The sequence below is a fragment of the Vanessa atalanta genome, chromosome 19 (assembly GCF_905147765.1).
Source record: "Vanessa atalanta chromosome 19, ilVanAtal1.2, whole genome shotgun sequence".
Taxonomy (NCBI): domain Eukaryota; kingdom Metazoa; phylum Arthropoda; class Insecta; order Lepidoptera; family Nymphalidae; genus Vanessa; species Vanessa atalanta.
Window position 1 is genome coordinate 3,924,824 of NC_061889.1, and position 27,865 is coordinate 3,952,688.

Genomic DNA, 27,865 nt, shown 5'->3' on the forward strand with positions numbered 1-27,865 from the left:
CTATCTCAGTGCCAAATTTCATTCGATCGAAACAAACATCCATCCATGCAAACTTTTGAATTTATAACATTAGTAAGATAACAAAAACCTAATATGGAATGAATTGTATTTAATTAATCAAAATAAAATAAATATTGCCGCGATTTTCTCGAGCAATAGAGATTTTTACGAGCTATTCTCTTAAGCTTGAAAAACATTTATTTTTTTTGGAAATAAAAAAAAATACCTTCGTCAAACAGGAGCTTACTATTAGTTAAGGCTGTTGATCTGATTCAAAATACTTTCATTGATATGTTTCCATACTTTCGTAAATCTTAGAACTATATTCATAAAAAACAGTGTTTCAAATAATATTTTCGTATATTTTAACCTGATCATCTTTCGTGTACGGCACTTTCTTTTCTATTAAAACTATAACAATCTATGTTTACTGTTTACAAAGTTATCTAAATGATAATAGAGATATAAAATGTGGTTCAAGATAATAAAATTTAGGCAATGTTTGAATAACAGCCATAGTAAGAAGTCGTAGAACTTTTTTACAATCTTTTACGTAACTTAACTGGTATAATCTTAAATAAGTATAAAGTGTACAGTCAAATATCCAATTTAATATTTAACCATTTCCACCTTACTGATTAACATTTTGAATCTATTATAATAAATTTCATTCGTTTTAGTGGTCACAAATAAAAAAATATATTTTCTTTTATTTATTATTAAAAACATAGTTGTGACTGTCGTTTATTAGTGTGCTTGCTTGCACAAAACCCGTGCAAGCAAGCACGTTTGGATAGGTACGTCCCACTCATCAGATATTCTACCGTCAAATAGCAATACTTAGTATTGCTGTATTCCGGTTTGAAGGGTTAGTGGATTAGTGTAACATGGCACAAAGGACATAACATGTTAGCTCCCAAGGTTGGTGGCGCATTAGCGATGAGCGCAGTAGAAATGGTATATATTTTTTTGCAGCGCCATTATTTTTGGCCAATTGTCCGTCCATCTACATACAATAAAAAAAAATATAATTGGTCATTATCCAATTTAGTAATTAGCGCAATGATACCAGACATACAAATACTAAAACTTTCAATACCCGATTTCGTTGATTTATAGCTAAATAAAATATATTACAACATGATGATGCGTTCAAGTTGATGAAATAGTAACGCGTCCAAAGTTTGTCTATAAATAACTCACTTTAAGAAACGTCTTCACTCTTATTTTTAGATCAATCGATTCCAGAATTAACAGAGGATTGAGAAGTGACTTTATAGACAAGCTTCCGTATTTTACATTGAAGTTGTAAGTTTCGTAATACGTAAGAAAGTAAAAAAAAAAAACTAGCGCTATATCACAAGATAATAGAAACAGAAATAACGTATATAGTAACGACTTTTATTGTTTAATCGTATCTGGAATTTCGTGCTTATTGTTATTTACGCATAACTAATAGAACTTTTTAAATTTTTTTTAAGCTGTAATCACAGATACTTTGATCGTAAGGACAGACCGCGATTTCAAATAACGAAAATCAACGATGTTTTATTGATTCTAAATTATCTAATTACACATGAAAACACCTGCACATAATTTGAAAATTTTGACATTTTAACATATGGAGGATGAGATTAAAACTCCATATTATTATCATTTCCAAGAAACGAAGCATATGATGATGACAGTTGTGTGTGTCAACTTTAACAGGTTGTCACTTGAGTATTTATAGTGTATCGTTATCTTCATTTATGTATAAAATGTGAATATACAACAAATAGCAGCAATTTCAAAATTAATGTAATACGCACTCCCTTGTCGAAGAGTGTTTTAGTATTGTTATATGAATGTGTTATATCTCTCGGTTAATGAACGAACGAACGAAAATATTATTTCTCGTCAACTTAAACTAAGGCCAACGAAACTCTATATTTTACTAACATCACTCAATCTCGCGCTTGTTTTATTGTCATCCGGTTTCGAAAGCTAGATAAAGCACGCGCTGATAGGTTGAGCACATACGATAAACATTTTACGACGGTATATTCGTTTTGATTTTTTTCTTCACTTCGTTTAAAAATAAATAATAAGATTTATAGTTTTATTTTAAATTAATACATCATGTATAAATTATATATGCAATGCATTTCGCAATTAGGTGGATTAATTTAATTTGGGTAAAACGTTTTTTTCTAACTCTTATAGCACATCGTGAAATGTAATACAAATAATTAAAATTAATCGTAAACTTTGATTTTAATGCTTAAACACGAACATAACAGTACATAAACTAAAAAACTTAAATATACCACAGCTAGACGAAGTCTTCACTAGACAAGGCTACTAAGGATATAGTATTAAGGATAGTTTGCAACTAGTCAATCAATTCAATTCGTGATTCATAACACTTATCAAAAACTTGTTCCAAGACAAGTGTTCGTATCAATGACACTTTGTAAGGCAACATTTATAATACATTTAATTACGACTTAATTATGCATTGAAATAGAATTGTTGGTAGTTATGCAAATAAGTTTAAAGGCATGGAAGTGTAGTTCCACAAGGGAATTGACACAACGTAGGAAATTGTAGGTTGTTGGGGGCTATGGGGATTATCGGGCAATGACCTCCTACACACGTGTTTCTATTTTAGCTAACAAAAACAAGTAATCACAAACTAGAAACCAAAATATACGGATACGGATTACAGATAGCGTTTCAAACCTGATTATGTGAATAAAAGTGGTGTTTATGTATTTAGTCTTAAGTTAGGTCTAATTTCAGTCAAAGTCGAAAAAAAAAAATTTTTTTTTACAATGTTATCTAGATCTAAGAGTGGTAGTTTCAATTTTATAGCATAGTCTATACCGATATTTTTAATGCAATTCTATCTGTTGTATTCGTCTATTATTGTTTCATGGTCAAACCACTGAAGCCGTAGGCCACAACTAGTACAATATATAAATATAATATACTAGTTGTAGCCCATGGTGCTTCACTCGCGTTTTAGGGGTGTGCCATCAGGGCAAATGGCTGGAAACCATGCCATGTCCATCCTTGAGGTTCAAGCTTGCTTCATAGCAAATTTCATTAAATTTGGTTCATTGGTTAAAGTTAAAATGAATATAAATATTGGCTGTCAACCTCATTATTATTATTTTTTCTAGTTATTTGTTTACATTTCACATACAGGAATACTATAGCACAAGTCAAAGGTTATTCTAGTTTAAGGTTTCTGGTGTAATTTTAACAACCATTGTACTGCTTTTTTTATTGTTAGAATACAATAATGATGTTTACAATTCAACTTATACTACCGTCATACAACTTGAATCAAACTTGATCTTTGTAAGAATAAAAGTTAAAATTTGAGTAATAATTCTCAAATAACCTATATAACTAAGAACCTAACATAACACTAACTCAGACCAGAAATATATGAATAAATTTACTTAAATAGCATAGTGTCAAATACAAAATTAAACACACCTCACAGAATCATTTTGTCTCTGAGTAGTACAAGAAAATGAAAGAGATATTATAAATTGCAGTTTGAAAAGAATAAATTAAGTACAGAAATTTTCTAAAAGTAAGAGGTACATTTTTATAGAAAATTTTGTGGTCCATGAAATAATAAATAAATTTACAAATGTAAAACACTCATGTGTATTAAACAATCCAACATTTCATTGATTATTTCTTTGAATAATGTTTCCTAAAATAAACCCTCCAATTGAATTAACTCTGACAACAATAGGTTTGAATATTCAAAACTAAAATTAAACTAAATTCTAAAAATGAACAAATCAGTGGTTCCGTAGTGATTACGATTCTGTAATTACGTTAGGCAACAATATATAACTACTTTTTTTAGATACAGATTACATCAAATAAAACCTTCAAAATTAGAATGTAAAAAAAAATTATTCACTTAATATATGTACAACAATTGTATATCGATGACATTGTAGTATATAAAAGCACAGAAAAGACCAATTACTCTATCCTAATATTTTGATTATTGCTTTTAAATAAGTATAATAATATTCTGTAAAATCAACAACACAACAACATTATTTAATAATAAATTTAATGTAGATTTCAGTTTTGATAGTAGATACTATATATCCATCAATTGAAAATGTAGACATTGAACAAACAAAGAGGGCAGACAGAAACATAATCATAGTAAATATTCAATTGTATACACGCAAATCAATAAATCAAGGTTGGACAAAATGCACTTGCAATTTGTTACATGCAACCCATTTATTTTATCAATTGCTTTTGAGGAAACTTTATAATGACATAAAGAATGAAAAGGAACGGTATCACTTCCACAGCAGAGCTATATATAACTTTAGCTTAAGCTTTATATTTATTCAGAATTGCAATAAAACAAGTACTTACCCGGCGACAGGTGTAGTGCAATGCAATACAAATTCCAACACGAAAACTTATACAGGAAACTTTAAACATTAGGAACTTAACATAAACACTATTAAATAAGTTTCTACGAGTAGAGTAACTTAAAATGCACTATATTATGTTAACATTTATTGAAATAATAAGAAATCAAATTATTTCGTGAACCGCCCGTACCGCACGCATAGATTGCACTTTTACGGTCACTTTATATCCAACGATATCATTTCTGAATAAGTTTGTAAAGAAGGCAATAATTATTTATATTATTTATGAGTGATTGTTTTAGTAAAAAATAATGACGTAGATACAATGAATTCTTTTTTATTTTATTTATGAAGTTCATACCAAATATTGATCACGATAAGTCGTCAGTCGTGTCGTATAAAGAACAGTTTTGTGTCTGTTGTACATTTTACTTTATAATCTGTTCTAACATATGTTGTAAAAGTTAAATTCTGCTGCCATCTATCGACAACATTCTGCTTGTTGTTAGAGTCTGAAAGTTTTTTGTTGATTATAAATGTTGAGTAATAGATGAGATCTATTTTTTTAGAGCAGTGACATATTTTTATTTTTTATGGTTAATGCTTATTTGAGCCGAGATGGCCCAGTGGTTAGAACGCGTGCATCTTAACCGATGATTTCGGGTTCAAACCCAGGCAGGCACCACTGAAATTTCATGTGCTTAATTTGTGTTTATAATTCATCTCGTGCTCGGCGGTGAAGGAAAACATCGTGAGGAAACCTGCATGTGTCTAATTTCAACGAAATTCAGCCACATGTGTATTCCGCCAACCCGCATTGGAGCAGCGTGGTGGAATATGCTCCAAACCTTCTCCTCAAAGGGAGAGGAGGCCTTTATCCCAGCAGTGGGACATTTACGGGCTGCTTATATATGTTTATGTAATGCTTATTTAACAAAATTTTATATGAATATTTTCTTATTTATATACATACTACTAGTTGTCGACCACGACTTCGCTAAGGTAATCGCATAGAAAAGTAGCCTATATCTTTCCTTGGATTACAAGTCCGACAGACAGTCCGACAGACAGTATCATAAGTTAACATAACATAATTAAAATTATCATTCTTGACTAAATAAAACAAAATGCAGTATTACTATGTATGGACTAATTTATTACATTTATATGAAATAAGCTATGCAAGTTGGGTTTTGGGTGTGGCGAATGTACGTTTTCTCGACATCTTTTTACGAGAGACTCTCATTTGTTGTAACTGGTTGTAGACTTCATTCCAAATCTCTGACTGATCTTCAGCTGGAATTGTTTTCCTAGAAAAGAAAAATCACATTTTTATTATTAGCCAGTAGCACACTACTAGTTTCAGAACGTGATAACCATGAAAGATATTTAAAATAAAGTATAATTTTCACAGTAGATTTTTTTTAAGATTCACTTAAGTTAATAATACCTGTACTGTTTCATCAAATCGTATTTTTCCCAAGGTGTCTTTCTCAGTTCTCTTCGAACTCTGTCTTTTTCTTTCAAGTGTTCTTCAATATTTGAGACTCCTTTTAATTCTTGTCTTTCCCAACGCTCGAGCCAAGGCCTTGGTTTTAATTTCACCTTCATGAAAATTAATCAATCTTTAACTGAATATAGTGTGTTGTTGAAATCTTTATATTAATATACCTGCCTAAACATCAAGTATTAACATTTTTCAGAAGGTATTTATTATATGAGGGCAATGAAGGCTCAACCATATTGTGCCATTGATGTCCACAAAATGTATAGTTTAACATTCGCTCACATGATTTAATTGATAAGTCTAACTCTTAGACTGAATTAATAATATCAAGTTTGTTTAAAAATTTGTCTAATTTACATGTTATTTGTATATGTTATATAATGTTAGTTATTTACCTGGACAGGATTAAGAGGCACAGGTGTACCTTCAGGAAGAATCTCTGGGTCCATATCTAATGGAAATGTGCAGTACTCAGGCAATGCATCTCTCAAATAATACAATTTATCATCAAGCCTCTTCTCCAATCGAAGTACTTGTATCGATTGAATTGTTGGATCATACAATTCATATCTAACCTAAAATATTCATTGCAGATTAAAAACAATACAGGACAACCGGTTTAAATAAATATGATGCAACAAATGAAAAAGATTTATGTATTCAATAATATGAAAATAAAAAATTAAATATCCATCATATTGTTATATTTCAACTTTACCTCAACTCCTTGATGATCAATAACATTTCTCAATATAAATTCAGCTCTGAGACCACTGCCTTTACGATCAATGCATATACCCACAAAGCGATTTGTTTTTCCCTGAGCATGTGGGTCTGATATTGTCACAGCTACTATAGAACCTGGAATCGAAAATATTTATGAAAGTTGCAAAAAATTACAGTAAAATATTAAACAAATTTAATCTATTTGTATTAAAAAGGAGACATACATAGATTTTTAATATGATTTTCAAAGTTTTTGTTTACTAATTTAGTTTGAAACAATACATTATTGTTTTTCACTACAGGTAGGTACCCTGTAAATATATGGACACACTAACCAACATAAAATTCTGGTATATCAATCTGACTTCTTCTCTTTAACATATCTGCTCGTTCCATCTTTTCACGGAGGCTGTTCCTCCATTTCGGATTTGGGTCTGGGAGAAATTCAGGATAAACATGCCTGTACTCAAGTAGAGGATTATGAGCTCGGGGCTTACGTCCTGGTACTCTTTCTTTTACTTCTTCACCAATATCTACCTTTTCTGGCACTGATGATAAAGCTCGACAATCTGTAATTTAAGCAAAATTCGCTTTAAACATTTATTGATATTATTATATTTAAATAGTTCAAATGTTAATTTAAAAACAAATATAAATAATTTATTTTTCATAGTTTAAATCTTTTCTGAACTAACTGAATAACTGTTGCGTTTTTATCCATGCAAAAGGTATCATAAAAATAAATAATTAGTAGACAATTCGAAATTATTAATGTTTGAATTAAAAATGGTTCTAACCTCTTCTGGCGATCCATTTCGCCGCACATAGAATATCTATAGTTGACTTTCGTATAACTAGTGACATTTTACTTAGTTTAATGTTAATTGTAACGATATTTTTAAATAAAATTAACTCTGAGCACGTTACAATTAAATAAAATAAATGCTTAAATATTAAATAAACATTTTCAAGATGAATTTGACGTTTCAATATGATTTGAAGTTTGAATGTAAATTATAAAAATAGAGTAGATTTTGATAGATTAAAAAAAAGTTAAAAAAAAAGCGAATCTTAAATAAAACAGGTGAAAGATAAAAATATATAAAGTAGATATATTAAATATTTTGATTATAATTGCCTATAGTTTTGTATAAATGCTATCTAATTTAATATTTATGATCAAATTACTTGGAGTTATTTTTTTCTAAGTAAGGTTACGTTATATTAGCACTTTTTTTTTTAAATCATATATAAAGAGTGAACTTAAAAAAAGGAATGACATCTGTCAAAGATACAAGTAGGTTCTTGTCTTGTCAAAGTAATAATCCAAACATTTTATCGATTATTAGCGTGACCTTAATTTATGCTCGTTGTGGCCTGTAACAACCAGAAATGTCTTCGTTAATGCAAAAGTGTAATGATGACAATATCCCTTTAGCTGATGATGACCCACAAGTAATTATTTCAGATGATGTCGATAATAATCGCTTGGATCACGGTAGGTCTATGGACTCTCTACCTAGCTCCTACACCGGATCTTCGAGCCCTGGATTAAATGGCCCAGGTAGTTTTGAGCCAGACTCTGGAATCGATGAACAAGAAGAAAAAGCACGGCTCATATCGCAAGTCTTAGAACTTCAAAATACATTGGATGGTAATTGTTAGATTTATTTTTTACATCGTCACGGTCGTTAAACATTAACAATAAAACAAAACTTTTATGTTTTGCCTTTTTATATTTGTATTCCTGTCTTACTAAATAGTTCTCAAAATTAGGTCTTTTCACTATTCGAAAATGTCAGTCCCTGCAAACCATATTTGGTTAATAGTATATTTTTATAAAAATATGTTAGTTAAGTATTATGTAGTGAAGTTAATAAAATAATTTTACACTGTTTACAGATTTGTCACAAAGAGTTGATTCAGTGAAAGAAGAAAATTTGAAATTACGTTCGGAAAACCAGGTTTTAGGCCAATACATAGAAAATTTAATGTCTGCATCATCAGTATTTCAGTCTACTACACCAAATGTGCATAAAAAGTAAATTACTAATCTGGCACTAATTATTTGCCTTGGTATATAGAAAGACTGAGAAGGAAAATGCTTACAGAATTAAACCTTTATAATAATTGGGATAAAAAAATGTTAATTTGATATTTTATTAATACTTTTTTTATTTAAAGTAAACCTATAAAAAAAAGGAAATTGGAAAGAAAAAATACAACATAAAAAGAAATGAGTTACCAGTGAATTTTACCTGTAAGATAACATTTTCCTTTTTCATCTCGGCTAATGTTATTCACCTAGTTGTAAATGTGGCACTTACCAGCTTGACAATGCTGCCAATATTAAAAAGCTACAGTGTGTGTGGTGCTGAAAAAGGCTTTGTTTTTTAAAGCAGTGCTATTATAAATTGAAAATTTGTATAAAATAGGGTAATTGTTTAAGTAACACTATATTTATATTAACTTTGTAATTAATTTTTTATTTTCTTCTAGAACATTTTTGTGACCATGCTTTAGTGTAAAATACCTTTATCAATGCATTAAAATCCTATAGTTAAATTAGATAGATATATTTATATCGTAAAAATGTTTAAGACCAATTAACATTCTTCTATATTACAATAATACACTTTAATATACATTCCACTCACAAATTGTTTTAATATAAAAGCTCTCTTAATAAAATGAAATCTCAAAAATCATGTATAATTCTACTATTGTTTAATCTAATAGCTTTTAAATATATTTATTAACAATATTGTGTATTATTTTATTTCTCTCTTTTTAATGTACAGGATACAATACATATCCATTCTTCTTTCGGTTTTCTTATGTACAAAAAGTATTAATTCAGAGACAAATTTCTTTATATATGAACTCGACTCCGGCAACTATTTTCAATGCACATTTTTTTGTTTTGATAGCAATTTAGTTGTAAACCAATAAAAACTTTTAATCTTGTATAACAAAATATGTACCTATTATTACATATACAAATTTTTTACTTTAATTTGTTCACTACTAGAAATAATATTAAAAAAGATACATCAAATCTGTACATTTCATTATTTTCTTATGCTGTAGGTACATGTATGTAAGAGAGACTACATTTTTAGAGCTTTTGATATAATAATTCACATGTAAGTAAAAACCACTGGCAAACTGAAATTTATAGACTACAAATTCTTAATTTTTTTATCGTTTGTATTTTTACCTTAAGAGGATCTAAAGGCACGGATAAAAATATAAAAGTAGTAGAGTGATTAATCAATGTATATGATGCGTATGATAATTTGTAACAAACCATATTAATCTCCGACTATGACTGTAAAAAATGACGCAGACATTATACAACAAAAAAGTGAAAAATCAAGCGAATATGTAGTCATGGATTAATGACAGAGCTTAAAAACGTGCATCAGGTGACATGGGTAAAAAACAGTCATGCAACAGACAGACGGTAGTAGCGTGAAACGTACGTGACCTCTGCGTGACGTAACTTTGAATAGGGTTGTCCTATTTTTATATTTCCCTTAATGTTTTAAACAGTAAATTCCTTGAAGAAAATGAATTATTAACTTTTATTAGTATTTCTTCAAAAATATAGTTGACATATACAATTTTATGCAATTAATATCACTTATATAATATTATGAAAATTGTTTCATCTATTATTACAACTTATGACAATATTATATTATAATTTATAATGTTACGTATAATAATAGAAAAAAAAGTATTTTTTAATAATTTTATTTTTCTTACATTTAAATGAAACGCTGATACATATGTTCTGAACAACAAATTGGAATTTTCTTCATCTTTTTATTTCGATTAACAATTTTCCGAGAAATTTTAATATATGATATGGAAACATTTATTTGCTATCTCTTTTACGCTTACCATGAATCAATAGAAGAAACTGCTCATTCCCTATATCTTCCGTCGCGACTTGTGACTCGCAGAGCCTATTCACACTTTAAAAAAAGTTAGTCTACTGTTGACATCATTGTGGAGCATACATATTTCTGTAATTCAAGGTTAAACAAAATGCCGAAAAAACTAAAAGTGGTTGTTAGATCTCTGTATTCTCATGAGATTCGTAAAGATGTGAGTTTGGAAAATTTAAAGTCACTCAAATTGGAAGACGCTTGGCCATTTATTAGAGATGAAATCGAGATCGAAATTGGTAGCAGCCAGCTCGTTTGTATTCCGCATATTACCGAAGCCGATCTGTATAATGTCACGTCTCTGTTTGTACCCAACGAAAAAGAAATAAACGGTAAAAAGTTCACGCCACTCGGACAACTGAAGAAGAATATAAATAGGGAGAAATCATCTCCCGAATACGTAGAACTACTGGATCAAGGAGACTTTCACGAAACCGACTTCAAGTTTCCACATGAAAGCGTTAAGGTATTGTTTAAAATTGGATTATATTACCTGTAAATTAGTATTGCTTAAGTATTGTCAATTGTAAGGTCAAAGGGTCAAGAAAGGATTACACCATGACATTATTTACTTATATGTTTTGCGGCTATTTTATGCAGTAAAGTATATATTACTAGTCGTGTAGAGCATGCAATGGCTATAGTCAGTCTATTTTCGCTTAACCTTAAACTATATTTCTATGCAAATAAGAGTCTGTTGCATACAAATAATTTAATTATTCATGGCTGCGATGAGAATAAATGAAAACGATTTAAAATAATAACACTATGCCTTTCTGTCCAATAATTGCTAAAATTAAATATTTGTAGTCTTATAATATGGTTTCTGTCGCTTGTAAATTAAGTGAAAAAGAGAAAACCATTTAGGATTTATATTTTGGAGCTAGGCCTTTAAGTAATTCTTGTTTAGGATTAAAAATAATAATTATGTAAAAATATAGCAAATCTACTTATTAATTGCAGATAACATTACAAGATGAATCGATAAAAAATAAAGTAAGAGTTATTATGGTAAATTTCTCACAAGATATAATTCCCAAAGGCAAGGATTTTGTTAACAATATTTATTTGGACGTGGAAAACAACAAAGGTAACTCAAATTAGATATGTTTTGTTTCAATTTTTATTCTAAGGTATATATTTATTCATGCATACTTAATCTGATGTTTATATTACATTTTTAAAGTTTTGTTTATATAAAAAAAGTTCAATATATTATATATAAAGATTCTTGTAGTAAGTATATGAATTATACTTATGTCTATCATAATGAAGTGTTTAACTTTCAGCTTTAAAAGGCAAAAAATCAGTTTACATGATAACCAAAGTTTTAATGGCAAAGACCATAGAGTTCAGGGTCACTAGAGGGACTTCATCTAGAATTTTCCACCTGGGCAATGCTTCGCCTCTTGTCTTTGGCCTAGAAGAATTTTTGATTGGAGATGATGGAAAGTTAATTGCTAAGGTAAGTATATTTTTAATCCCATAAAAGTAATAACTACAATGTTATTACATTGTCTTTTAATTTAATTAGAAATTTAAACAAAAGTTACAATAATATGTATAGGAGTTAATTAGGAAATACATTATTGTCCTAATGAAGTAAAAAGTCCTGAATGTAGAGTTTGAGTAAGATTTTCTGGACCTATTTTTATATACATATTAATAGTTTTTGTTAAGTGTTTTATAATCATAATATAAACATAAGTAGGTAATTGAATAACAAAGTAGTAGCCTCGTAAAACCTCAAATTCAAGGCTGAATTCTGTTATACCTGCTGATAGTGTAGAGAAGGATTTAATAATATACTCAAAAAAGTAAAACTTTCAAACTTTCCGATCACTGAAATTATTACCAGGGAATAATGGTGTTACGAAATTTACGAAATAAACAAATACTACTTAAATACAAAATAAACATAAAAAAAATATGAATTGATTATGTTGACCAAAAAAAAACTTCTTAATTATATGCACTAAACTATTTTAAACATTAAAAGCAACATCTAAAAGTAAATCTGTGATTTAAACTTTATGAGAAATCTAATATTAATAATATAATATTCTGTCATTGACATACATATATTGTGCGTAGTACGTATATATCGATTTATTCTATTAATGATTCTGGGTTAAGTCATTAAAAAACTTCAATTTTAAATGCAATTTAATCATATATAAATAGTAGACTAGCAGCTGTACCCGCGTCTTCGCTGACTCGATTTCTGTTTGTGAATATATGTATTCAAACATTAACATTGATATCTTATTATTACTGAAATAAAATATGCTATATTATTTCTTGATAATTTTGAAATAATTATTGAAACCGGTTCGGTTGTTGCTCGCGGAATCACTCGCGTTTTACGGGATTTAGGTATTTTTATAAAAAAAGTAACGTTATTAGGTAATTCATACTAAATTTCACCAAATTCGGTTCAGTAGTTTGGTCGTCATAGCAGACAGATGTATTTCATTAAAATTGATATTGTGTCATTGATATTGAATTAAAAACTTGAAAAGTAGTTATTATAATACAACAATAACGTAACGTGATGAGGTTTTCATATTATTGTAGCTAAGTTTCCTTTGTTTTGTCATCATTTGATACACGACAAAGAATTATTTATTTTTAAACGTCTTTTGTTAAAGTATATTTCCTGAATTATAAAATATCTATATATAACTCAAGTGTATTTTTGCACTGCTAACATTTCCTGTAGCTCATTCATCTAAATATATATCATACTGTTTGTCCTTGAATCCTTTTTAATACCTACTATGATTATAGATCTAAATAGGTAACAATAAACAAAAACTTCGCAAGTTGCCGCGAACATCATTTAGCATAAATATCATATTTAGTCTAGTTCTATTTTTGTAAAAACATTCCATTACAATTATGAATTTATATAATTGTCGTGTACCCGATCGGATATTTCATTGGAGTACATAAGAATAAAAATAAAAGACCAATGTTACAAACATTGGTCTTTTATTTTTATTACACAAACACTAGTCCCCAATTTTAAGTGATGAAAACCGCGTGCTCTACCCGAATCATTTTGGCTCGCTAATATTAGATTTATAATTTATATTTATATATTTATAATTTATATTTATATATTTATAATATTTATAATTCTGTATATGTAAATATTTTTTAATTTTATGATTTATTAAATTGCTAAAGCGTTGCGTATTAGATAGATAAGTGAATAAGGTCCTAGTTAGACGATAGACAATATTGACATTGTTGTTTTTGCACACATCATATAGAATGGTAGAAACATTATTCTAAATAATATATGTAATGATGACGATTATAGCCTAAACTAAAAAAACTAACGTCATATTTAGTATTCACGCAAATTCTATCGAAAACTATGCTCTAAAAAATTGCTCCTTACTTAAAAATCGGTAAGGAAATTATTTATTTCATTATTAAAAAATATTTCCTCTAATGTACTAGCCGAATGAATTATTTAGAAATCGTTCACGCATACCGCATTCAACAAAATTACTGTTCGTGAAATCTATTTAAAAACATTTTTACAATTTATAATTCGGCCGCTTCGGCCGTAGAGTTGGGTTTTAGGTGACATCTGTATAGGGACATAATATATCTAAGAACATTGTGCCCTTTTATGTATCCCTTAAAACGTGTATGCAAAATTGAGATAATAAGGAATTTAAGATGTGAAAGCGAAACCGATAAACTTTCGCATTTATAATATTACTTAATGTACTTCTAATACAGTATATAAATTAATCGTAAACTACGAACTAGCGTGGGAAATATCTTGCACCTTACGAGCAAGATACCACAAACATATACTATATTTCTATTTGTATTATAAACTGTTACAGTGTTAGGTACTGTAGTTTTTATTAAACAAAAATACAAAGATAAAAATTATTAATAATAAAAAATTACTATAATAATGACGATATCCACTTGGTTGATTCCGGACAAGACCGCCATTCTCAATAAAGTCTAGCCGTCTGGGCAGAAGATATCATAGTATTATCACACATATATACTATTGTTTTATCTTATTTTAAAATTCGATGGAATGGCCTATGACGCGGCTAGTGGAGAATTCAGGTGCAGGATCAAAGGCCTTTCGTCTTTTCTCAAGCACGGACCAGTATATAATTAATATTTTTAATAACTTGCCTAAAACCATTCATCTTTGCCACCTTAAAGGGTGAAAAAAGTATCCCTTAGGATACTCCGACTTTGCGATTCATTCATGTTTCATATTGTATTTCATTAAAATTGTTTTAGAGGTTTACCCGTGAAAGCGCAAAGAACAGACGGACGCACTTACTTTCGCTTTTATAATATTAGTAAGTATAAGTATAGGATTCATTTCTATAAAAAACAAAACTAAAAAGTCGTTGAATGTAAAATAACTGTAAGTACAAATCGTAAGGCGGATAAAAGATCCTCGCATTTTCTCTTTTAAAATCTTATTTTTATGCTTTACTTTTGATAATACACTCTATCAACACGATGCGATAAAAACGCAATAACCGTCACGTAGATCATTATTTATTTCGAAGAGGTACTTATTGTGAAATCGATGTAAATCTGCGTAGTGGAAATTATTTATTTCCCAACGATAAAAATGAGGCAAAGTTTATTGCTTGTTTATTGTATTTAAATCTAGATAATTTTAAATAACTAGTGATTAGAATTATCTGTGATATATACTGTTATGAATTGGGGTGTATGACAAAAAAGAATAACGTTATCCAAGGTCCTATCGCGAACAAAGAGCTGGTGCTGTTCGTATCGTAAAAAATAATAATAAATAATAAGTATTACCACGTAAGCACAATGATCCAGGAAGTTTGAGTTTATCTATCCATTAATATAATTATTCACTTTATATTATAGGAAGTATGATCATCACTTTGTATGTTTGGCACGTAGTTACAATCACCTACTTTATGAAGTCACGTTATCAGTGAGAATTTATTTTGAAATATTGAATATTTAGTATACGGAACTGATACTTAGGAGTTGCTTACAATATTTTATTAGTAATCTCTACAACTCTAAGATTTATTTACTTCTTATTACCATATTATTGCTAACTATTTATATATTAATAAATGTTATTTTAGAAGTTAGGTAAATAATATATGTCTAATAGTATACAGATATCTCAAAATAGCTGTCTGATATCTATGTAGTTGTTTCTACCTTGTGATTCAACAAAGATAAGATTGAATTTACAATATAATCTTTTTTTGTAGATAACGCGTTTTGAAGTCACCCGTGCATCATTAGTCGAGTAAAGATGATTTTATGTAATGGAAGTAGAGTTTTATTAATTAGTCCAGTTTAGTATATGGATTATAATTAATAACCTATGTAATGGTATAAAGTTGTATTATAAGCTTCTTCCAAGGTTTCATTGAATTTCGCGAATGCGAGTTAACATCACCTGTCAGTTTTTTTTTTAATTTATTGTTTTTCGAACTATAAATTTTAGGTTGAAAATCATAAAATTCTCTACAGTTTCGTCTGGACAATAATTTATACGACAGTTTTAAAATTTTCGTGCTTATATCGGATAACCCACTTTATAATGTTTGTCAACGGCTTCCTGTTCTAGTCTCAACGATTAAATTCCAATTAATTATTATATTCTTCGTTGACTGTTAAGTATTTTCACTTTTTTCATTAGACCATTTCTATATGATAATTTTTGATATTATTGTCGTTTACACTGACCAGAAGGTAATATTGATGATTAAGAATAAAATTTAGGTTCTATATCAACGATCCTATTAGATATGACTATGTATAATATGTCAATACTTACATTTGCTTATACAAAATGTATTTTACCGTTTGTAATCCTCAAATAACTCGGATGTTATTACCTTGGCTATTTAGCAGTTGCCAAGTTTGTATAATTAATTGACCTGGGTTTGCTTGTTTCTTATATATTAATTAATTGTTATTAAAACAATGCCAGAAGCAAAAATAATATATTTTACAAACATTATTTGTTACGAGTAAACTTGAACAGTCTTGTTCTAACAAAGGATACGTTTTTCCTGTAGTAGATTTTAATTTATGCGCTATGAAATTATACGTAAGTGGTTTCATTTGTTTCCAATTTCGTTTTCGGTCGTGAAGGAAAAGTCGTAAACCGTCTTCCAATTTATTTTAGGCAGGAACCCGCATTTATGTAGGAACTTTCTCCTTAAGAGGAGGGGACTGACATGCTTAATATAAGAACTCTTATTTGTAGGGTAGGACAAATACGCTACATTCCTCTAGAGATTTTTTCAAATTAAAAAAAAAAGCTTGTTAATTATAACAGTTGTTTCTATGATACGTGTTCATTGGTAATATAAAATAAAACGAGCTTGAATGCAGTACAGCAGATGTCAATTTTGTGTAACGATATTTTTACAATTATATGCCGTCACTGTACAGCTGTTTTTAGATATTTGACATCATTTGTAGCCTACGTAATTTTTGCTTCATGTATGTTAATTATACTAATTATGTCAATTCACTTATAATCAGTAATTAAACATCATCAACATTGTCCATTGGTCTGTATCGAAGCCAAATTTAATTTATTGGACGACATTTATATTTGATGATTTCGACGTTGAATGAACTGTAATTTTGAATTGAGACGAACCGTGTATTAATTAGCTACTGGAACTACTCATTATGGCTCATTTGTTTAAATGGATTAAGGACTAAAGACTTCAGAAATTCCAAGACAGTAAGGTAGCTAAATGGGAGGATATGATAGAGACCATAGAGTCTCGGACAATTAAAAAAGAAAACAATAGGTAGTTAATTTTATGTACTTACATTAAACTTATCAAAGATAAATGACGAAATTTAACATCTACGACGTTTATAACAATGTACTTTTTTATAACGTTAATGCAAATGTAAAGAATTTAAAATGGACCGATGATGAATGGAAGCCAAAAAGGTTAGGCATTCCTGCTTGAGTCAATATCGTAGTCATACAAAATACGTGACACTTTCATTATCCTCTCAGTAAAAAGTCATTCCTCATATTGTATACATACGGTTTACTAAGAAATTTACACATCTACTTATGCAGCATGAGGAAGGACAAAATAATCCGTGGAAAAGCTATAACAAAATTACATCGTCTAGACTTTGGTTAGGAAGAGTAAACGTAAATATTTTTTAAAATAATATTATTAATAACTGAATTCAGTACATGTTCAACCTGAGGAGATCATATTTTCGAGGTCGTAGTCGGTAAACTAGTTATTACTTATTTAAGAGTTACGTAATTTAGTACAATCAGAATATACGCGGAAATGCCATCGACATCAGAAATCATTTTGGCTAGTATAGTTTTACAAATTTACTCTTTATCAATATTTAAAAAAAAAATACTTTATCCTATTTTTTTAAATAATAATATGTAGGTAAATTGGGACGCTTAACTTATTTACGATTTAAATTATTTCTTTAAAAATTGCAAGTTATTGCACTCGTCTTTTAGTATTAGTTATTTAGTTTTGATTTGATAACCTTTACAAAATCTGATTTTTTTTTCTATTAAAATCAACCTAGAGCTGGTGATGATTGCACGCTCGAGCTTCGATAGATTCGTAAAGTTATTCATGCTGTCTGATCTTCCACTTGTTTTATCAAATTGTCGTCCTGTGAATTAAGAGGGTGGAGAAATACACAATAAGACGTGTCTTTACGCACACTCGAGCAGAGTGAATCCACTTTATAAAAAAATATAATACAGAAGATATAATCATATCTTCTGTACAGCTAAAAACTATAGCCAAACATCCCACCGATTACGCCCTGAGCCGAAATGCAATCTCGTAGAAGATACCCTCAGGACGGATGTCACTTGAACTGTTCAAATTACAAGGCGGAGGCTAGTACTCGCCCTTACGCCTGGTGAAATTTGAAAGGACAGTAAAGCCAACAGCCTTTACACAAACTAAAACAAAAAAGTCTTTACTCCTTGAGATTCGCCGTGACCGAAGTTTGTGTCAGGAGGATCTTTTTATTGCAAATAGACAATGCGTTATCCATCTCAAACAAGTGACACATAATCGACGTTTATGATGGTGGCTCAAATGGCATATTAACAGTAAAATAATTGTTATATGTTCCTTCAACAGTATTTTAGCGAGCTGTTTTCACGTTTTTCTGAGAAATATAAATAAAATAGGTATTTTCGTCAATAAAGAATAGACCTATACGTGACCACGTGTTTAATTTGAATTTTATTAATCTTGGTTTTCGATTAAATGATCTATCAGCTTTATATGTAACCTTTCTGTTTATAATTATTATGTTCAAAATTAATATAAACGTTTTACATAACAATAAAACGGTTATTATGTGCCGAAAGAAAACACAGCATCGCATTATGAAGAAGCAGTGTTAACTCACCTTTATATTTTTACTTACGCCTGTGTGTTTTAAGCTGAATCACATTAACCCTTTGCCTTATTTGTATGCTCTGTCACCGCAAGGCGGGAACCGGCCTGTCAAAGTCATTGGAGTATTCACCAGGAAGAGCGTTCCTGCGATGCTGTGTTTTCTTTCGGCACATAATAACCGTTTTATTGTTATGTAAAACGTTTATATTATGTGCCTTGTGGAAAACACAGCATCGCATTATGAAGACGACGTGTTTGATATCTGCTGGTGACAAATAAACACACGCAATGTTGAGTTAAGCAGAATAATTAATGTGTTAAAAATTACATGTCTCGAACATAAGAGTAGATACTAATAAAACCTACAGTCAGTCTTATTATCTTCATTAAATAAAAAATAAATAAATAAAAGAAATAACTTTTATTAATTATTATTTGCTATCCTCCTGCAAATAAAATTCCAATATCTGACTCTATCTTATTTCTACAATATTAGGAATATACCTAATTTAGTCAATTTCTATTCAATGCAATTGTAGAAATTTGACCCAAACAAAAACAAAAGAAAAAATAATAATAATTAATTAAAAACAGAATAGTCTTTATCTATTATTACAAATAATAAAAAAACAACATAATAAATTCTCTGCAACAATTAAAGATAAAAAACATTAACTATAAAATTTAACATACAAAGCCTCCGAAGCAGAATCTAAATTTTAATTATATAATGCCTTATAAATCTACCTGAGATCAAAACAATCACAATGAAGTCATCACATTAAATAGTTTTAAAATTATCAAATAAATTATAATCATATTCGCGTTCCTGTGTATCAATCTCTCGGCAATAATGCTTTCTTAGAGTATTTATAGCTTTCCAATTACCTCTTTCTAAAATTTCCTCTACGGGCCTATTCTCTAGCCAAGCCAAAGAAGCTACTGCTGATCGACATGAACCAGGTGAGGCATCAATTCCTGCATCCTTCAGTACAGACCGCACCCATCCTCCTATTAAAGTCTTAGAAGCTGGCTTTGGTATACCTCTTATTGTTATGAACAGATGCTTTATATCTTCTGTCCGCCTACTTTCAGATGCTTGAATCAAAAGACGAATCCAACGAACTGGACATAAATTAATTTCTTGATTAGGTAGAAGTCTCCAACCAGATTGGCGTCTAGATCCACTATCAGTTTTAGCTCCGAATACTGGCCAAAAACAAATATCTTGTCCATCATCAGTAAAATGTTGTTTTGATATTCTTAATAAAGTTAGGTCGTGTATCCTACGCCCTGACGTTAGGAGTAAGATTGTTGCAGTTCTTCTTGCAATTTCAAATAATGAACTATTGTTGGGGTTATTTTTTAGCCACTCTATCACTTGTCTGGCATCCCAAATTGGTGGTTTAAATGATGGTGGTTTAGAATTGTTGATGGCCTTCAACACTTGTTTCACCATAAAGTTAGAAGATATTACACTATTTTGTCCACAAAATGTTGCCACTGCTGATTTATGAACCAGCATCGTGCCATAAGCTAAACCTTCTTTTAGAAAGGTGTCAGCAAGAAATTGAGCTACCTCTTCTGGTCTGGGCGATTTCGGGTCTGAGCTTCTAGCGCTACACCAAGTTATCCATCTCTTAATGGCTGGTTCATATGTGTCAAGAGTCGAACGACGCCAACTCTTTTTGAGAAGGTCTTTTTCAGCCTGCGACCATGTGGCTATCTTGTCCGCCCACCCCCAATTTTCCAAACCTTCAGAGCTAACTGGTCTATCTGTGGAGGTGGACGCCCTGTTGTCAGGTCCACTAGCGCTCTGTGCAAGTTGGGTACAATCATGGGTTGGTCCAGGGCTCGAGCCTGGAGATCTGCTTTCCAAAAGGGTTGATTCCAATCCGGAGCCACCAGTAGGTAGGTGCCTCTCGCCCTGTTGAGATGACATAGTACCCTTGGTATTAGATTTGGTGGAGGAAATATCCACCCCAACCGATAATTCCAGTCTCTTGAAAAAGCGTCTACGAATATGGCGAAACAGTCTCGTGAATCGAGAGTTACGTAGTCTGGTACTATTGCCGACCTTCTGGACGCAAAAATGTCTACGTCTGGTTTTCCCCAACGCCTGAAGATCTCCCGGGTAGCTAGAGGCAGTAGATGCCACTCGGGTATTGGGCGTCTCCTTGACAGTCTGTCTGCTATGGCGTTGTATCTGCCTGGGAGATACTGTGCAGATAGAATTATGTTCCATTTGTCTAGAAGGGTCAAGAGTTGAAACGTCAGAGACAGCAAGCCTATCGAGTGAGTGCCTCCTTCCTTGCGAATGTACGCAATAATTGTTTTGTTGTCTGTCTGTAGCAACACGTGTGAGTTCCTGAGACTCTTCGCGTGGCCTCTTACTGCAGACAATACTGCGAACATCTCTTTTTTGTTGCAATGCCATAGTTTCTGCTGAGTTGTCCAAGAGCCCGACATTGTCGTCTTGTCCAGTACTGCACCCCAACCGATGTCTGAAGCGTCGGTGGTCAGAAAATGGGATACTCCTACCGAATGAATAGGAGTTGTTAGGTCTACGGCTCCGAGCCACCAATGTAAATTTCTCATCACCCTCCGCGGGATGTCCAATTTTACTTTTGGCAGATTGCGAGGAAATTGACGTAAAAAAATCTGCAGGTGCCGACAATGAAGTCGGCCTCTCGGTATCACGAAACATGCGAAATTCAACTGCCCTAAGAGGCGCTGTAGCTCCCGAAGATTGCAAGTCTTCTTGGTTAACATACTTGTTAAGGCAGTAGAAATTGACATCTTTTTCTTGATTGGAAGTGACATGATATTTTGTTCTGTATCCCAATTGATGCCCAGAAAGTCTAGTGACCTCACAGGAGTCAGAGCTGACTTCGAGTAATTTACTTTCCATCCTAGGGACTCCAAAAGGTCCACAGCCTCCGCGGCCTGTGATGCCAATTTGGAGGGATTCTGGTGTACCAGGAGAAAATCGTCGAGGTACACCAGAATCCGCATCCCTCTCTTGCGTAGAGTCTCCGCGACCCAGCAAGTGACTGCTGAAAAAAGCCTTGGAGCTGATGATAGGCCGAAAGGCAGTGAGGTCATCTGGAGCATTTCTTGTTTGTAAAAGAGGCGCAGAAATGGTCTGTGGGAGGCAGTTATAGGCAGATGAAAGTAAGCTTGAGATATGTCTGCTTTTATCAACCAGTCGCCTGGTTGAAGGAACTCGGGTACTGTTACGTGGCTGATAAGTTGGAAATGTTTGGTTTTCACAAATCTGTTCAGCTCGCGAAGGTCGAAAATGGGTCTGAAGCCACCATCGCTCTTCTTTACTAGAAATACCCGGGAGAAGAAACCGGGAGTCAAAGAAACTGGTTTTTCCAATATTCCCAAGCTCTTCAACTCCTCGATCTGTAAAGTCATCTGCACAGATGGCTTTGTAGCATAATTCTTTGCTACTGCTGGTGAAGGGTACACTAAAGGAGGTCTTTGAACAAAGGGTATCCGAGACCCTGATATAACCTTCAGGATAAAGGGAGTTGCTTCGAGCTCCTCCCACCTTTTCCTGAAATTCTTTAATTGGCCCCCTTTGAACCCCAGTTTGGCGTCACTGCCTTGACTGATCAAAGGCACGAAAGGAAGATTTTTTACCTCTCCCCTTACCTTTGCCTCTGGCCTTGAAGTCATTACCCTGAAAATTAAAGTTCCTCCGAGGAGCCTCATATTTGGGTTTCTTTGGGGCTGTGCTGGGGAATGAGTTTGAGGCTGAGTAAGAAGCCTTCCTTTTAAAGGGAGTCACTGTATTTTTGTCTGTTAAGACAAGAGAACTTAACCAATGCTGTGGCCCACCAAAATTTTGAATTAAGGTATTTAATTTAATCTGATCAAATAAGGATGTTTCTGAAGGAGGAATATTTCTAAGTGCCAACTGTATGCATTTGTTAGGAATTTCCTTAATCAACCTTTCCCTTCTAGTCTCTATACACTCAGCCCGCTTACCACATACAACTTGTAATATGTCCTCAGAATTTTTAAAAAATGGTGTTCCTTTACCAACCGCTGAGGTAATCTTTTCTACAAGAGTTGATGCTTTTAATTCTTCCGGAGATTTAAAAGCCCAATCAACTACAGACTGCAAACCAGTCCGAAGCAACTCATTGCTTTCAAATATTGCATTTGACAATGCAGCCATAACATTCTCAGTGCCCGCTAAATAATCTTTTGTTTTACTGAGGTGGCACAATTCATCATTTATTATTAAGTCAGTAAAGCCGGGTGTGGCAGCAAATGATTGTAATGTTTTACAGTATCTCACATTACGCCAGGTAGGTAAGCCAAAATTTTGAAGTAACTTTATCTTGTCAACCCTTTCCGGAAGCGCTGGTTTTATTAATTTAGTTGCATCTATATCAATTGCTACCTGGCCTAAATTAAGAACTGTCTCTTTTTCTTGTGGAAGAACTAAAAATGATTCATTTGCAATCTGATTACCTATACTCTGTGAACTAATAGGATGGTTATTTTGCGAGCCGCCGAGACTTTGCATATAAATATTCGATAAAAATCCTACCTGATTAATGAGAGCTTCTAAGCGTGGGTCTTCTTTTGAAACTCTCCTTTTAAAAGACGGTCTCTCACTCTCCGTTACTGAAGACCCTGACGACGAATCCGAGTCCGAACCGTCTTCGTTCGAAACTATTACATTCGGATTATTTTCCTTATCATTTGGAACGAAACTCTCGTTTTCATTCATTTTAATTTCAATTAAAAACTATTAAAATTAAAAAACACAAACAACTAGGCGGCGAGTAACACACGCAATGACTTTGACAGGCCGGTTCCCGCCTTGCGGTGACAGAGCATACAAATAAGGCAAAGGGTTAATGTGATTCAGCTTAAAACACACAGGCGTAAGTAAAAATATAAAGGTGAGTTAACACTGCTTCTTCATAATGCGATGCTGTGTTTTCCACAAGGCACATAATATGGATGATTATATGATGATATATATGATTCATAGAGATGAAGGCGCTGATTCTTCGTAATCATCATTCTTCCGTGACCTTTAATCAGCAGTAAAACCGCTCACAGTTGGCTTTGCAGCTCGTAACGCAAATATACATATTCGTCTTATTATTAGAAATAATGATTACAACTCAATTGTTTATTTGTTCAATTATACGGCAGCTAATAATCATCAATCAATGGTATAATATTGAATAAAATAATAATACTTACACGTTTTTTTAATAATTATAAACCATCTATATAATATGTTTTTATTTTTGAAAAATGTACTCAACAGTTATATATAAACATATATTTAAATTCTTCAATTATATATATATATATATATATATATAATTAAATTAAATTGTTTTATAAACCACTAAAATAAACTTCACAAATAGAAAACGCTTCACAAAGCGAAGTACAAAATCAAGCAAACATCAATTGTATTTATAATTGCAAGCGTGATTAATATATAGCGCACCGCCCGTTTGCTTGATTTTGTACTTCGCTTTGTGAAGCGTTTTCTATTTGTGAAGTTTAGTTTAGTGGTTTATAAAACAATTTAATTGGTTCGTTGAAAGGTAAATGATTGACCCAAAGGATGTGACGTCATATAGAAAGAATGTTATGATTCCTTACTGAGTTTCCCCGTTTTAGAGAAAATTACATTGAAATTTATATTGATTGGATTTATAAATAAAAATTTACATAAATGGTATCAGAATTTATTGGCAATTTTTTGATGAAAAAACTGTTATGAAACTCTATATAATATAGAGTATCTCTATGTTATACACTATATTTACTTACTACAAAATAATGATAATTTTTTTTTGAAACATTCCAAAATTATAAATGCAAGCTTGATTGTTTTTGTGTTTCAAAATAAATATATATTTCAAGTATCAAATAATAATATAATAAATATATGAGATTAAATTAAACTTACTCTCTTAACTCTTAGTCTTATCCGATTCTTTGAGTTCAAAAAGTCTTCATTCCTTACTTTGTACACCTTCATGCTTTCATTATAATATATAACATGTATATATGTATTATAATGAATTACTGTCAACGTATCGAGATGAAATACGTATCAGTCTGTAAATATAAAATAATTACTGCTTATATTCAGAAAACCTCATCAAAATCGTTCTGGTAATTGTTTCGTCTATTGGAGATCAATTCTACAAAATTTATTATGGTAACTATTATCAAAACTACAAGTTGTTACAGTGTTTTAAAACAGACTAACGCTTTTATTGAGGAACATATCACAAATCATGTAAAAAACAAACAAAGAATAGTAACAAATTCAAATTAAGAACAACTTATTTTGATATATATAACCTATAGTAACGATAACTAGACTCTATTCTCATACAATTTTCACCGAAGCGCAACTGGATCGTTATCCTAGTAAAATCAGAAAATGGCTTAACATCAACGATTACGATTACAACTGGTCCCTTGTGTGTTCCAGTAATCGAACAAAAATAGAAAATGTTGTGCTACATTATAAGTAAATTTTTGTTAATACTGCGAAGTACTTGTCCACAGTGTAAATAGGAAATTTTATTACCTATTGATTTAATACTTTATCTGTAAACGTACAGTCAGAATCATTATCATTTCTTATCATGATACGAAAGACACACCTTTCCCTTTATTATTTGTTATTAGTGCGCAATACTTAGCATTTAAATGAAATAAAATTTATTTGTCTATGTTCTCGAATTATCCATAATGTTCATTTATTTAATTTTGTAGAGAAGAGATACCTATCAATTTAAATATATTTAAATATTCGGTCTGGAACTCATTCGACTAGTGTCTAGAATTACCATATTAAAAAGGAAACGTATTTATAAACACTATATCAGGTTTTTGTAGTACGGTTACATAAATAGTTGATTTGTAAGTTATAAATAACACTTCACTAAAACAAGTTCAGTTATTAAACAACTAACGGTGTTTTTGACATTAATAGCAGACTTCAAAAAAAAATACATAGCTTCGATGTTGGTCCTTAATGCAAGTACAAAGAAGGTATACCTACTAACTAAAGTATAGCTAAGATGTTATGTCCCTCATGCCTGTAGTGGTACTGACTCACTCATTTTTCAAACCGGAACACAACAATACTTTACCAGTAGAGTGTTACCTACCCAAGTACGCTTGATATGTCATCTTCATAATATTGTAAGTGAATATAGGGCGAATTGGAGAGTTAATTTAATAAAAAATGAAGATAGTTATTCAGTCAAGTTGTAAAAAAAAACGAGTTATATTTCCATAATACTCGTATGTATGGTTTCAAGTGTTTTTATTTTAAAGCGGATTGTATTGTTTTGTAAGGGAATACATTCAAGTGAATGTTTACTTTAATCTTAGTGAAATCGTTTTACTTCACACAATTTTACTTTAATGTATTTTCTTTACTACAATTTTATGCTACAACGAAGATTCGGACCTTAATACATATGATTTTATACATTGGTAGAGCAGAAAAAATGCCAGTCATATAATTTTCTCGACACACTTGACATTGCAATATTTGACAGATAAAATAAATAAATTCAAAATATATCTTGTTACTTTTTGTTATTTTTCCAGTGTGTAATCAAATCGTTTTAATGTTTTCAGGAGCCCGTCACAATTAAATCGAAGTTTTTACACTGGCAGAAGTTGGACCCTTCTGATCACCTCTACATCCCTGATAATAAAGAAACCGCCTGTGCACAGTAAAAAAAATACGTGGGAGAGGCCCGTACATGAAGAAGAGTCGATTAAACTTGCTTGAGAGAAATAAAATGGCTTAATAATACTGCTTGCTCTCGATAAAGCTACAGTGTAGACTGTAGGTAGGATTAATACAAAATGAATGCTAATTATTCATCACAATTACGATTTATTAAACGTTTATCAGTTAACGACAATTTTTGATAGATACCTGATAATTAGTCAACTAAAAAAGTATGTATTACTCATACATACTATAGTTTAAATGCGTATACAACGAATAAATTACTAGTTAAATAATGCGCATAATATAAATATACGCCGCATTTATATCCTCAAAAACATATTACTTAATTCAAATTTATAGAACGTTTGAAATTTCCGTAAATATATTTTTATATAAAAAAATCTCAAGTTTATAACAAAAAATATACATATATAATAACATATATTATTATACATAATTCAGCGTGCTAATGCTCCTTATTTAAAGATTTAAGTAATTTAAAAACATTCTCAAATTGTACTGAGAAAATATTTCCTAAATGACGAAAATTTCCGATGTAGTTTATTTATTCAACTGTTTTCAACTTACTTTCAAATAAATCTTTCAAAATCAAAAGATTATACAATAAGTATTCGGAAATTTGGAACTAACCAATATCGGTTCCATGGTGTAATGGTTAGCACTCTGGACTTTGAATCCAGCGATCCGAGTTCAAATCTCGGTGGAACCTGATATTTTTTTGCTTTGATTTTTTTTTAACATAGGAGCATTTATTGCCAAACATTTCTGCAATGTATTGTTTACTTAATAAATAATTTAAGTTATTTTATCGTAGATATTTGAAATATTAATAACTAAAAGGTATTTGACCCGCCTAGTAATGTAAAAGTCGCACGTTTGATCGAAGCCCAGTGGGGGTTTATTAGTAAAATGAAAAAAGCCGTAATAGTTACCTTGAAAAAGGGCTTTATTATGATATAATAATAAATAGATAAGATTATGTCTGGCGTCTCTGTTATGTATGGGTCTTTAACGCAGGTAAATAACCGAGTATTTATCAGATA

At 31.1% G+C, this 27,865-nt stretch overlaps 4 protein-coding genes and 1 non-coding gene across 6 annotated transcripts in view; 3 read left to right on the plus strand and 2 right to left on the minus strand.

The window, feature by feature from the left end:
• Positions 1 to 4,606, minus strand: part of LOC125071511 — a 221,628-nt gene extending 217,022 nt beyond the window's left edge. For both annotated transcript variants that reach the window (XM_047681795.1, XM_047681794.1), the window contains exon 1: positions 4,411 to 4,606. The gene's annotated coding sequence lies outside the window, so the exon portion shown is untranslated. The remainder of the gene's footprint in view (positions 1 to 4,410) is intronic.
• A 941-nt stretch (positions 4,607 to 5,547) lies between these two features.
• On the minus strand, positions 5,548 to 7,641 carry LOC125071276 (39S ribosomal protein L19, mitochondrial). The gene is made up of 6 exons (XM_047681445.1): positions 7,443 to 7,641; positions 6,981 to 7,214; positions 6,638 to 6,780; positions 6,315 to 6,494; positions 5,863 to 6,017; positions 5,548 to 5,722 (listed from the first exon to the last, which is right to left on the minus strand). Exons 1-6 carry the CDS (start codon positions 7,507 to 7,509, stop codon positions 5,590 to 5,592), a joined length of 912 nt encoding a protein of 303 aa, XP_047537401.1. The 5' UTR covers positions 7,510 to 7,641; the 3' UTR covers positions 5,548 to 5,589.
• Positions 7,642 to 7,945: 304 nt separating this feature from the next.
• Positions 7,946 to 9,341, plus strand: LOC125071479 (short coiled-coil protein B). The gene is made up of 2 exons (XM_047681741.1): positions 7,946 to 8,299; positions 8,548 to 9,341. The coding sequence occupies exons 1-2, from the start codon at positions 8,038 to 8,040 to the stop codon at positions 8,688 to 8,690; spliced, it is 405 nt and encodes a 134-aa protein (XP_047537697.1). The 5' UTR covers positions 7,946 to 8,037; the 3' UTR covers positions 8,691 to 9,341.
• A 1,242-nt stretch (positions 9,342 to 10,583) lies between these two features.
• Positions 10,584 to 26,985, plus strand: LOC125071223. Its single transcript, XM_047681331.1, has 4 exons — positions 10,584 to 11,067; positions 11,565 to 11,691; positions 11,891 to 12,066; positions 26,699 to 26,985. Exons 1-4 carry the CDS (start codon positions 10,702 to 10,704, stop codon positions 26,798 to 26,800), a joined length of 771 nt encoding a protein of 256 aa, XP_047537287.1. The 5' UTR covers positions 10,584 to 10,701; the 3' UTR covers positions 26,801 to 26,985.
• A 474-nt stretch (positions 26,986 to 27,459) lies between these two features.
• On the plus strand, positions 27,460 to 27,531 carry Trnaq-uug. The gene has a single exon. It is a non-coding gene; the product is annotated as a tRNA-Gln (tRNA).
• Positions 27,532 to 27,865: the final 334 nt, after the last annotated feature.

What these genes read in the sequence shown, in the direction of transcription:
- LOC125071479 (XM_047681741.1), top strand. Translation starts at nt 8,038, where the DNA reads ATGTCTTCGTTAATGCAAAAGTGTAATGATGACAATATCCCTTTAGCT. An exon ending in ACTTCAAAATACATTGGATG is followed by an intron (nt 8,300 to 8,547) that starts GTAATTGTTAGA and finishes CACTGTTTACAG; the next exon opens with ATTTGTCACAAAGAGTTGAT.
- LOC125071223 (XM_047681331.1), top strand. Translation starts at nt 10,702, where the DNA reads ATGCCGAAAAAACTAAAAGTGGTTGTTAGATCTCTGTATTCTCATGAG. An exon ending in TTCCACATGAAAGCGTTAAG is followed by an intron (nt 11,068 to 11,564) that starts GTATTGTTTAAA and finishes TATTAATTGCAG; the next exon opens with ATAACATTACAAGATGAATC. An exon ending in GGACGTGGAAAACAACAAAG is followed by an intron (nt 11,692 to 11,890) that starts GTAACTCAAATT and finishes TTTAACTTTCAG; the next exon opens with CTTTAAAAGGCAAAAAATCA.
- LOC125071276 (XM_047681445.1), bottom strand. Translation starts at nt 7,509, where the DNA reads ATGTCACTAGTTATACGAAAGTCAACTATAGATATTCTATGTGCGGCG. An exon ending in TTGATCATCAAGGAGTTGAG is followed by an intron (nt 6,495 to 6,637) that starts GTAAAGTTGAAA and finishes TGAATATTTTAG; the next exon opens with GTTAGATATGAATTGTATGA. An exon ending in TGCCTCTTAATCCTGTCCAG is followed by an intron (nt 6,018 to 6,314) that starts GTAAATAACTAA and finishes ATTTTCATGAAG; the next exon opens with GTGAAATTAAAACCAAGGCC.